This window comes from Vicia villosa, linkage group LG2, assembly GCF_029867415.1.
Source record: "Vicia villosa cultivar HV-30 ecotype Madison, WI linkage group LG2, Vvil1.0, whole genome shotgun sequence".
Classification (NCBI taxonomy): Eukaryota; Viridiplantae; Streptophyta; class Magnoliopsida; order Fabales; family Fabaceae; genus Vicia; species Vicia villosa.
Window position 1 is genome coordinate 151,377,747 of NC_081181.1, and position 12,295 is coordinate 151,390,041.

Below are 12,295 nucleotides of genomic sequence, written 5' to 3' on the forward strand. Positions count from 1 at the left end.
AAAAACATGCGTTATTGGACTAATATGACCGACGACAAAATTTATGTATATTTCCTTAACTCAACTACTCATGATTTTCCAAGAATTTGTTATAACCACATATGGAGACAGTGTGGCATGTTGAAAACGTTCTTGTTCAATATTGGAGATATCTTACATCAATCATCAACAGCCGTAACCACACAACAACCAGGAGAAAACAATACAGTGTAGGTTAAATCACCATTAAACAAAAAAACATAATCAATTCAACTATCAAAAGTCAAATTATGTCCTCATCTTCTCCATCATTCCCCATCACTTATCCTCAAACGTGCTTCACTTTAAGACTCTATGAAGTAACATGTTCTGGATTTATTGTATAATTAATCTTGTTTCAATCATGAATGGGTTTTCAACTAGGTCTAAACTCCAACTATTGGACCCAAAAAAAAAGGGTTAAATAGTGTTCACCCCCCTGCCAAATAAGCGATATTCGGTTTTCCCCCTCATTAAAAAAAAATTTAGCCTTGGCCCCTTAACAAATAAAGATTCTCCAGAGGGAAACCTTAATGAGGGAGATTCCATCAGAACAGCCTACGTGTAATGGATCTTCTGGCTTATGTGGCATGGGGGTGACACGGTGGCAGTGTCTTCTCATATTTCTTCATCCTTATATACATAATCCCCCTTGCAATTTTAGGGTTTAACATTGTTAGAAACTTGAAATGGGGAAGAAGAAGCGTGTGTGTAAGAAAAAGGCTCCGCCACCGTCAAAGGCCACCAAACCGCCGTCACAGTCCAAGCAAAGGAAGAAAAAGGAGCAGGAGGCGGTAAAGCCCAAGACGGAGAAGCAAGTCAGGCATGCAAACAAGAACGAAGAAGGAGGAACCTCCGTTCGTGATGAGGAGGTATGTGTACCTAGTCTTTCGTTTTTTCAGTTAAGATTAGTATCAATGTTGGGTTTTTGTAATGTATGATTATTCTATTTCAGTTTAACGATGAGTTCAGTGCTGTTATCCAATATGGTGGGGAGTTTGTGTTTCTGAACGATGGTCGTACGATTTATAGAGGAGGTATGTCGTCGTTAGTTTCGGGACTTCGTTTAGAAGAGTTTACCTTGGATAGTATACATAGGTTGGTGATGGGTTGGGGTTACCGTGAAGGGACATATAGAATCTGGACTCTAATTCGTGAAATATATGAAGATTATTTTCAGATTAGAAAGGATGATGATTGTTATGACTTTGCTACATATAACTGTGTGAATCGAATTGACGGGGAACTTTTTATAGAGCATGATGTTGTAGATATTGGAGCAACCGTAAGACTTCCTAGGTGTGTTAATGAGGTTGGTGAGATGGAAGGAAGTGATGAAGAAGAGGTTGAGGGGCTAGGTGATAGTGAAGATGAGAGGGCCACTGCGCTTGTTGATGGTTTTGAGGGGATAGATATAAGTTTACCACAGAAAGAGGTCCCAAAAGTTGCTGAATATGTTAGTGTTAGTAAAGAGAAACCTTGCGAGGAAGATGAATATGTTAGTGATGAGTTGGAAAGTTCTGACCCTGATTTGTCTGACAGTGAGAAAGCTAAAGTCCAAAAGTTTGAAAAGTTCAAAAAGGAGCATTTAAATAAGGATTTTAAATTTCAGTGGGGTATGGAATTCAACTCCCTAGATGAATTTAGGTATGCCATACGTGAATGGTCTGTATTAAATGGGAGACAAATTACTTTTGTCAAAAATGAAAGTGATAGGGTTAGGGTGGTGTGCAGGGCCACTTGTGGGTTTTTAATGCTACGCTCCAAAGTGGGCCACAAGAGGACATTTGCTATAAAAACCATTGTAGACAAACACACTTGTGCTAGGGTTTTAGACAATAAATCTGCAAATTCAAGGTGGGTGGCTAAGATTGTTTTGAAGAAGATGCAGACCTCACAAGATGTCAGAATCACTGATATTATACAAGATCTGAGGCAAAATTACTCTGTAGGTATAACTGTTTGTAGGGCTTGGAAAGCAAAACTCATAGCCAAGAAGATGTTGGAGGGAGATGCAGATAGGCAATATGCAATATTGAGGAGGTATGCTGCAGAGTTATTAAGGGCCAGCCCTGGAAACACATTACATTGCATATAACTGTCAGTTACATTTTTGTCTCAAATATGACTTCATTTCATTACATATATGTGTACATTACACCAAACAAAAACCAGGACATAAACAATGCCAATTTCAGATGGGAAATGCTTCTCTTCAAAACAGCCTGCTTCAATTTGGTTTTTTCCAGTATTCCTTCCATCAACTTAACCTTCATATTTGCCAATTCACAGTCCTTGCATAAATGTTCTGAACTGCTGATTTCGTCATCCCAAATAAAAAAATCACAACTATGATCCATCTGCAACAATTACAAAACAACAATCTTATTCAATGTTCAGTAAACCCATTTAACAAAAAAATGAAATACCTAAAACCTTACTCCTGCATTCTTGCACTTCCAGAATTTTCGTCCGCGATTCTTGGACGTCTTAGCTACCCACATCTTCATGGGACGACTGCATCCACAGGTGGGGATCTTGAAATTCACGTTGGAGGTGTAGGAATTGCAGCTACCGATGCTTTTACTGGTTTCCATTTCCACAGGTGAGAGTATGAACGAAGAGAGGATGAAGCAACTGGAACCACGAAGAGAGGATGAACCCTAATATTTGGGAATAAACCCACCCACGATTGGCCCTGAAGAAGCAAGAATGGAAGAAAATCAGAATGAGATGACATCGTGAACCCTAAATCCCAAATTATAGAGGAAGACACTGCCACCGTGCCACCCCCATGCCACATAAGCCAGAAGATCCATTACACGTAGGCTGTTCTGATGGAATCTCCCTCATTAAGGTTTCCCTCTGGAGAATCTTTATTTGTTAAGGGGCCAAGGCTAAATTTTTTTTTAATGAGGGGGAAAACCGAATATCGCTTATTTGGCAGGGGGATAAACACTATTTAACCCAAAAAAAACATGTAATTTTGTGGGACCAAGTCCTAATGTAACACAAAATGACAAATTGAATATCTTACATTGTTTCAAGTTTCAAGTTTCAACTTTCAAGCATGAAGTATCAATGCACCGAAATTAATAATTAATTAATTAAAGAAAAAACACAACGTTGTTTCACTTTCACCAATGACACATGTGATTACACTCTTGTATTTTCCACTCTCCAATATGAAATTCCATTTTAACCCTTTTAGGTGGGATACACTTTTTTTCTCTCTTTCATCCATCCAAAAAGAAAACCACAATTTCACTGCCCATGTCGCCATCTTTCTTTCCCACTTCTCTGACCACATTTTCACTTTCTCTCAAGTAACTATGATTCTTCATATTATTAATAAAAAGTTTCAACTTTATCAAATCAACACCAATTATTACTATTATTAGTATACTTGAACAAATTTTTCTTCATTATCTTGTTTCTTTCTACCAACACCTAACAAAGTCCTAAGAAATCAATAAACCTAATAGAAAATATAAGAAATCAATGAATTGAATTGCATTGAATGATGCTACCGAAACAATTTCTACTTATGGTTTTGTTATGTACTATTGGATCTTGGCTATAGCTAACTAAACTACCCATAGAAATGCAAAAACCAAAAGAAGAATAGGAATAGTACATAAAAATTAAATTACATTACATACAGAAAAGATATGATGATTCTTCCTTCACTTTATTGAAAAGAAGAGCTTTACAATTTACACTACCAAGGTAAACTAAAAAAAGAAGCATTCAACAAAAGAAAGAGCTTTTTCTTCATGCTACATGCCCATAACTCTCTACTTTGACTATTTCTCTCCACTATGTAGTGCAAAATGCTAAAGGCTAACACTTTCCTTTATCTTCAACCTGAAAGACGTTTATCACTAGATTTACTTGACAGTTCGGAAGATATCTCTTGTAATGGATCACTCACAGAACGTGGTAGTTGAGAAGAAGATTCACACTCTATTCCAACAAAAAAAAAAAACTTTTTTAAAAACATTATTTTAATTATTCAAAATAATAACTAAAATCATAAAAAAATTTCAAAAAAAATATGAATCTGTTTTATTTACCTCTGGAGGCATTGAAGGACCTCTTGCAGTGTAAAATGGCTCCTTGAATCCCATCTTGTTGCTGTAACAGCGAATCATCACGGCGTTTAGACGATACTAACGCCGGCGGTGAAGCTGCCACCGCCGACGATGCTGACCGGCTCTTACCTAAATGTTTGTACACAACTCTAAGCCCTGCCGGAATGTTTCCCTGTTTCTGGCTCTGATTCTGAATCTGAGTACTCTTTGCACTGTTTTCTTCACTCTCAGCAACAGTTTTCCCTTCTGTTGCTATTTCCGCTTCAACCTTGTTGTCAGTAGAAACAGAACCAAACTTCTCTACTTTTTCACCATGACTGTACCTACGAGATACTCTAATGTAAAGAGGCTTCACCATTTTCAAATACCTGTGCATAACTACTTCCTTCGAGAAACGTTTCTCTTCCAAAGGTGATAATGCTTCATGTTCTACTTTCTGGTTCTGGTTTTGGTTTTGGTTCGATTGAGATTTGTTGTTGTTGTTGATGTTTCCTTTGGAACTGTTGTCTCTGGTGAAAAGTGAAACAATGGGAACTTCTTCAATTTTGAATTTGATTCTATTTGGTTTTTGCTTCTTCTGTGTTATGACAGAATCGATTTTGGGTTTCTTAAGTCCAGACATGAAGACACGAAACTTGGTTGCTGATTTCAGCAATGAAGCAGTGAACTGAGGTTTGGAGTTAGGTTCGGAAGCGTTGTTGAGAACGAAAGAAGAAGGTTTCAACTCAACTATCTCTATATCTTCCAAAGGAGAGAGAGAAAGATTTGCATCATTTCGTTCATTACTCGAAGGAGAAAGTGTTATCTTAAACTCAGTCTCAGTCTCATTCTCATCACCACCGTCTTCAGACTCTTGTTCTTCGTCTAGTTGTTGTTTGTTAGGGTTTGTTTCATCATAAACATGTTCTTCTTCTTCGTCTGGTGCAGTAAACTCTAAGTCGAAAAAAGGACCTTCGTCTTCGTCGTTGTTGTCGTCATCGTCGCTTTCACTGGTTGCGTTATCGTTTTGAGAGACGGCGGAGAGGATGGTGGTTGTGGTGGTGGTTTCAGAGGAAGGTGAGAGACCAACAAGACCAGCACCACGCCAGTATTTGAGTAAGGTAAAAGCTTCCATGGTTGGGAGAGCCAGTATAGTAAAATGAGTAAGGGAAGAAAAAGGGTAAAATCAAATGTGAATGCAATAGTGAAAGAGAGAGAGGGTGTTGTGTGGGATTTAGAAATTGGTAATTATTTTTTATTTTTTTAATTTAGAAATTGGTAAATAGAAGTAAATAGAATTGAATAATGGAAGAGTATGGTGTGTTTTGTCTGTTAGCTTGGTTGCAGGGTAGTCATGTGAAAGAGGTCAGATAAATACGGAGAGAGTAAATATTGCAGAGGAGAGTAGAGTAGAGTAATGTAGCTTTCATTATTGAAAAAATTGAATGAGTCTGAAGAAAACGCTATTTTTTCCGTGAGAGGAATCTGACATCTGTTTTTCTGTTCAGTCCAACAAAAAGAAAAGAAAATAAATTTATGAGGTGAGAGACATGTTACTTTCTGTATTTCTTTATTTGTACTGTATTTTTATATGGGTGCTCTAGTATTATTAATTTTTTAGTTGACATCCTCGCCATTTTGTTATTTCTTTATTTTTAGAAGAAATTGAAGATTTTTTTACTGTACTGCCACAAAAATGAAACAAATATACCATAATGCCACAAAGTGAAAATAAATGACCAATATGCCACAGTTGTAGTTCAGGTCCGGCCACCCCTTGGACGGACGGATGAAGGAACTTTTTTCGTAGTTTGGGTCCGGCCAGGGGTGGGCCGGACGCAAACTAGGCCTTTTTTTTTATTTTTTTTTAATTGATATAATTGTAAATATTAATTATAAAAAATTGTTTTTTTATTTTAAAAAATGAGTTAAAGGCAATAAAATACAATTAAATACAATAAAAAATATTATAATATAATTAAAATTAATTTATAATAAAAGGTTCAAAAAAACATTAAAATATATTTTAAAAAAATACATTTGCCAATATTTATTTTAATTGAATTTAAAAATTTATTAATCATGAAAATGGTTTTTTTATTAAAAATAATGACTAAAATATAATAAAATTATGAGTAAGTCACGGGTTGGACGAACATGTGTTGGTTCGGCCAATAGATGGACGAACATGTGTGGGTTCGGCCAATAGATGGACGAACATGTGTGGGTTCGGCCAATAGATGGACGAGGGCATATATTTTATTATTATTTTTTTGCCTATAAATAAGACTGTACAACCACATTTCCAATCACATCAGTTACAATTGAAGGTATAGTGTTACTATTGGAGATGTCTTCTGAACCCCTTCCAACGTTTCCACCTATGAAGAGAGATGCAACATTATTTTTTTCAGCAACAAAGCCTCCGTTGAAGATCAAACTATGGAACACTCAAACTTTCGAGCATCTACAGAGGCACTTGATCGGATGGTTAGACGGAAACATTCTTGAGGGTGAAAAGATAAGGAAAATTGAAAGGCAGGTCACAGAGAAAGACCCAAATGGAGTAGTAACTCGTTCTTGGAGAGCCGTGAAAAATGACGCTGGTGTCCTTATGATGATGCTAGGACCACACGATATTGTGTTGATGGTTGTAATCTCTTAGAATATGTTTTATTTGTTTCCTGTGATGTCGTTTTAAGTGTTTCATGTGTGGTTGTTTTATTTGTGGCGGTCTTTATTTCGATGTCATTGAATGTTGTATTAGTAATGTGAAATGTTGTTTTAGTTATGTTCAATGTGAAATGTTGTTTTAGTCATTGATGGTTGCAAACTCAATTAAAAAAACATTATATTACATTCATAAAGCTAGTTTTAGTAAACATTAAATAAAGCTAGTTGAAGTAAACATTAAGGAGGCCTATTGGACGGGCCTGATACATTTGGACATTTACTTCGGATATGGCCTACTTCACGGCATATCCCACACATTCTCTTTTCCTTTTCCACGTCGTCCATTTCGGTTCGAATCCGAGTACTGTTAGGGCGGCCTCTTTTTTTCCTACGCATAGTTTCGTCATGACAAAGAGTAGGCCCTCTATATTGAGGCCAATTGTCTTGATGTGGGAGGATCTGGAAGCTTTGTTGGTAGACTTTAAAAACATGCTGTATCTTGAACACGTCGGGTATGTGAATGGTGTAGTCTTGGCGTATACTTTCACATGCTGCAATCACATGTGAGCAAGGCAAATGGAACGCTTGAAATTTTCCACAATCACATGTTCGCTTTCGCAGATCAACACCGTAAGTACCAGTTGGACGACCATCGTTGCGGTTTATTCTTTCGGCCACCATAAAATAGAACCTCTCCCGGTCAAACTGGTAAACATTATGACTGCTTGCTTTGTTGACTTCTTCAGTCATCCCCTTGATACACTTGTCTGTAAAAGTTTGGCCTGATGTCAACCTCTTTGTCCATTCATGTCCGCGTTGACCAAATAATGCTCCCATCCGAAAATATGTGGCCGAAAACAAAGACGCTATTGGAAGATTTCTGGTAGCCTTTAGCACAGAGTTCATTGCTTCTGCAAGGTTAGTCGTCATGTGTCCCCATCGTTGCCCTCTATCAAATGCCCTTGCCCACTTCTCCCTGGGGATATTTTCAATCCACTCCATAGCATCTCTATTTGTCTGACGAATTTCGGTTCTATAGTAATTGTACGTTGACTCCGTCAATGCATATCCTGTTACAAATAATAAACATGTCAAGAAACCGACAAAGTGAATTTGAAAAATTTACTTCATAAAGATCAACCAGACTATTACCCATGTTGACGAGTTTTTTACGTAGTTCTTTGTCTCTAATCGCACGCATAAAATTTTGCGCGATATGCCTTATGCAATAGACATGTGATGACGGAGGATTTTGCCATCCATTTGCAGGATCATCATAGGCACTTTTAATCGATGGATGTCTGTCTGATATTAGGCATAGATTGGGTTGGGGTGTCACATGGATTCTTAGATTACGAAGGAAAAAACTCCAAGCATCCTTGGTTTCACCCTCGACAATAGCGAAAGCAATTGGAAAAATGTTACCATTCCCATCCTGCGCCACAGCCATCAACAATGTCCCTTTGTACCTTCCATACAACCATGTTCCGTCGACTTGAACAATTGGCTTGCAATAGGCAAAACCATGGATGCAAGGTTGAAAAGCCCAAAATAGACGATGGAATATCATCTTATCACCCAACTGACTTCCTTCGTTTGAAAATGCAGGTAAAGTTTCCAAGTCTATTATCATTCCAGGCAGATATGTTTTCATTACCAATAACCATCGTGGAAGGTCATTGTAAGATGTCTCCCAGTTTCCATACAAGGATTCTATGGCCTTTACCTTTGCAATCCACGCTTTCCTGTAAGATATATTATAACCATACTTTCCTGTTATATGAGAAATTATGAGCTTTACCTTAATTGAGGGGTCGGTGTTAACCAAATCTCTGATGCAGTGAGAGACAATATCTGTTGTAAGTTGTCTATGATCTTGCGACATTGAAGTGGTTGTGCAGACATGTGGTCCACTCAACTTACCTATCATCCACTTAGAATTCTTCTTGCGAACTGATGCTCTACATTTGAATTTGCAAGTTGGATTTTTGCATTTGATGACATATCTCTTCGTATCAGATTTGTATACCCAATAATCAAGATTATTGGTGATATGCCAATGTTGCATAGCAGCAACGCACTCCTCCTTGTCTTCAAACTCCATTCCCTCATATAAATCAACATCACTATAGTTTGTTATGTGGGAACCAAAAATTGATTCAGACGGTGCCTCTTCTAAATAGATATTTCGCATGTGATCCGGTGGGGCGTACATGCTAATCGGTCGTGCAAGTGTAGGCTGCGACGGCTCAACAATATCAGGGTCATTGTCATCACCAAAAAGATCTTCATATTGCACTTCTTGTATTTCATCCTCACTGTACTCGTCCACCTGTTCGTCGGGTATAAATGGTTCGTTGTTTTGGGTTGGCTCTTCATCAGTGGGTTGGCTCAAACCGTATTGATGCGAATGCGACTCTTGCGATTGGTTAATGGGAGGACTAACAATATGAACATATAGCTCCATATCGTCAAGAGGAGCAAACGAATTGTGACATTCGAACATCACTTTAACGCCATCGTCGTCCTCTATTGGTTTCATGACGTAAAAAATGATACCGCTATCTCCATTAAACAACGGAAGTCGATAAATAATTTCACTTACAGGAAGTTGCAATTTTGTTTCGATCCGTTCCTTCAAATGCCTAAAATCGGCTCTACAATGCACTTTGAAACGTTTTGTTTCGGTATTACTAAACGAAAAACCGTTGGTTAGATCGTTACTGATAACACCATAGTAATGCACTGAACAAATAATGTTTCTCTGAGCCATACTTTTAATATAATGTTTCTTTGAACAAATAATTTTTCTTTGTATTTGAATGTGTGTTGCTATATATGTTTCAGTCAAATTGGTATTTAAACTTCTGCCAAAAAATGGACACGTAGGGAATCCGTCCAGTCAAAGGACGAATCACGTTGCAGTCCAACCAGGGGTTGGCCGAACCCAAACAGACTTGGTTAGCGTGCGTCCAAGGGTGGGACGGACCACAAGGGGGCACGTTTTTTGCTGCATGCTGCATGCAGTTGTCCAATCAAGCAGAGTGCAATCCCATCATATAGTAAAAGCATGCAAGAGATTGTAATATATGTTGGATAATAGAATGCCCCATATATTGCATGCATTACACACTTAGAAAGGGGGGGATTGAATAAGTGTGACTTAAAATCTTGAGCGATAAAAATAAAATGCACAATTATTTTTATCCTGGTTCGCTGTTAACGAAGCTACTCCAGTCCACCCCCGCAGAGATGATTTACCTCAACTGAGGATTTAATCCACTAATCGCACGGATTACAATGGTTTTCCACTTAGCCGCAACTAAGTCTTCCAGAGTCTTCTGATCACAACCTGATCACTCCAGGAACAACTGCTTAGTTCACTCCTAAGACTTTTCTAGAGTCTACTGATCAACACGATCACTCTAGGCTTAGTTCACTCCTAAGACTTTCTGCTCAGCCAACTGCCAAGACTTCCTGCTCAGCCAACTGCCAAGACTTCCTGCTCAGCTAACTGCTAAGACTTCCTGCTCAGCTAACTGCTAAGACTTCCTAGAGTATACTGATCAACTGATCACTCTAGTTCCTTACAACTTAATGTAATCTATTCAAGAGTTTACAAATGCTTCTTAAAAGCGATAATCACAACTGTGATATTTCTCTAACAATTTAAGCTTAATCTCACTAAGATATTACAACAGCAATGTAGTGAGCTTTGATGAAGATGAAGATTCTGAGTTTAGATTTGAACAGCGTTTCAGCAAGTGAATTTGAATTGTATTGGTGCGAAATCGTTAACCTTGCTTCTCATCAGAACTTCATATTTATAGGCGTTGAGAAGATGACCGTTGAATGCATTTAATGCTTTGCGTGTTCCGTACAGCTTTGCATTTAATGTTATACGCTTTTGTCAACTACCTCGAGCCTTGTTCACGCTGTGTCTACTGACGTAGCCTTTAGTAGCTTTAACGTTCCTTTTGTCAGTCAGCGTAGTCTGCCACGTGTACTTCCTTCTGATCTGATGTTTGTGAATACGACGTTTGAATATCATCAGAGTCAAACAGCTTGGTGCACAGCATCTTCTGACCTTGAAGTGCTTCTGAGCGTGATACCATCTTCTGATCTTCAGTGCTTCTGATCTCATGTTCTTCTGATGCTTCCATAGACCCATGTTCTGATTCTGCTTCGACCATCTTCTGATGTCTTGCCAGACCATGTTCTGATGTTGCATGCTGAACCATTTGAGACACATCTTCTGAGCGCTGAATTATGCGTACTCTTTATATATATTTCCTGAAAGGGAAATTGCATTGGATTAGAGTACCATATTATCTTAAGCAAAATTCATATTATTGTTATCATCAAAACTAAGATAATTGATAAGAACAAATCTTGTTCTAACAATCTCCCCCTTTTTGATGATGACAAAAACATATATAAATGATATGAATTTGCGATCAGAAAGAGTAGACGGCAAAAGACAAATTACACAGCTATAGCATAAGCATATGAATATGTCTCCCCCTGAGATTAACAATCTCCCCCTGAGATAAATAATCTCCCCCTGAAATAAATACTCGAAGAACTTTAATAAAAGACTTCCCTGATTATTTCGGTAGAGACGATCATATGAGCTTCTGCCTTCAGAGAATCCCTAGCTTCTGACTTCTGCTTCCAATTGGACAGCTTCAGAACTTGAATTTCTTTGATCTTCAGAACATTCACAGCTTCTGACTTCTGCTTCCATTCAGGACAGCTTCAGAACTTGAATTTCTTTTGATCTTCAGAACATTCACAGCTTCTGACTTCTGCTTCCATTCAGGACAGCTTCAGAACTTGAATTTCTGGATCTTTTAGAACATTCACATCTTCTGATTTCTGCTTCCCTCGGATAGCTTCAGAACTTTGAATGTCTACTAACATCACTTCATGCTAGATTTGTATCAGAACATTGTTGAATGTACCAGAGCATCATTTGAGCATCTCTACATCCTGAAATGTTACAGAACAAAAACTAAACGACAAAAGTCAGCATGAACGAGTTAGAACATAAAATGTATATTCAAATACATGATATGTATCAGAGCCAAATGTATCAGAGCATTTTAGGCTAAAAACATGTATCAGAGCAAATAATGTATCAGAGCCATAACATTATGTGTATCAGGGCAAATAGAATTTTGTCAGAACAGGATAGACAATGATATTCAAATTCTATTATCAGTGCTTCTGATTCATTCTTCTTTCTTGCTTCTGATCTCTGAAGCTTGACAGCACTCAGCTTGCTTCAGTTTCAATGGTTTTGCTTTGAAGATTCACTTCACTTCTTTGTACCTGCAAAACACTTAAACCATATAGAACTTGCAGTTCTTGTTAGTGAATGTGTGGGAGCCTTTACCCAGCAACTGATAGATTTAATCAAATCATTTATCATTTATCTTTCTCCCCCTTTTTGTCATAACATCAAAAAGTATATATAAAAAGATTCAGATGTATAAAACGACAAAAGAAAACATTTACTGGAATGTAAA

The 12,295-nt window shown here is 37.7% G+C and overlaps 3 protein-coding genes across 3 annotated transcripts; 1 reads left to right on the forward strand and 2 right to left on the reverse strand.

The window, feature by feature from the left end:
• The first annotated feature begins 582 nt into the window (after window positions 1–582).
• On the forward strand, window positions 583–2,116 carry LOC131650339 (uncharacterized). Its single transcript, XM_058920053.1, has 2 exons — window positions 583–890; window positions 974–2,116. The coding sequence occupies exons 1-2, from the start codon at window positions 708–710 to the stop codon at window positions 2,114–2,116; spliced, it is 1,326 nt and encodes a 441-aa protein (XP_058776036.1). The 5' UTR covers window positions 583–707.
• Window positions 2,117–3,649: 1,533 nt separating this feature from the next.
• LOC131647073 (probable membrane-associated kinase regulator 2) lies at window positions 3,650–5,536 on the reverse strand. Its single transcript, XM_058916988.1, has 2 exons — window positions 4,095–5,536; window positions 3,650–3,984 (listed from the first exon to the last, which is right to left on the reverse strand). The coding sequence occupies exons 1-2, from the start codon at window positions 5,224–5,226 to the stop codon at window positions 3,881–3,883; spliced, it is 1,236 nt and encodes a 411-aa protein (XP_058772971.1). The 5' UTR covers window positions 5,227–5,536; the 3' UTR covers window positions 3,650–3,880.
• Window positions 5,537–7,001: 1,465 nt separating this feature from the next.
• On the reverse strand, window positions 7,002–9,537 carry LOC131650340 (uncharacterized). The gene is made up of 2 exons (XM_058920054.1): window positions 7,917–9,537; window positions 7,002–7,834 (listed from the first exon to the last, which is right to left on the reverse strand). Exons 1-2 carry the CDS (start codon window positions 9,535–9,537, stop codon window positions 7,002–7,004), a joined length of 2,454 nt encoding a protein of 817 aa, XP_058776037.1.
• Between the last annotated feature and the right edge of the window lie 2,758 nt (window positions 9,538–12,295).

Excerpts from the sequence above, each read along its gene's own strand:
- LOC131647073 (XM_058916988.1), bottom strand. The coding sequence starts at position 5,226 with ATGGAAGCTTTTACCTTACTCAAATACTGGCGTGGTGCTGGTCTTGTT. Across the intron at positions 3,985-4,094 it reads GTCCTTCAATGCCTCCAGAG|AGTGTGAATCTTCTTCTCAA; the intron begins GTAAATAAAACA and ends TTGTTGGAATAG.
- LOC131650340 (XM_058920054.1), bottom strand. The coding sequence starts at position 9,537 with ATGGCTCAGAGAAACATTATTTGTTCAGTGCATTACTATGGTGTTATC. Across the intron at positions 7,835-7,916 it reads TAAAAAACTCGTCAACATGG|GATATGCATTGACGGAGTCA; the intron begins GTAATAGTCTGG and ends TATTTGTAACAG.
- LOC131650339 (XM_058920053.1), top strand. The coding sequence starts at position 708 with ATGGGGAAGAAGAAGCGTGTGTGTAAGAAAAAGGCTCCGCCACCGTCA. Across the intron at positions 891-973 it reads CCTCCGTTCGTGATGAGGAG|TTTAACGATGAGTTCAGTGC; the intron begins GTATGTGTACCT and ends ATTCTATTTCAG.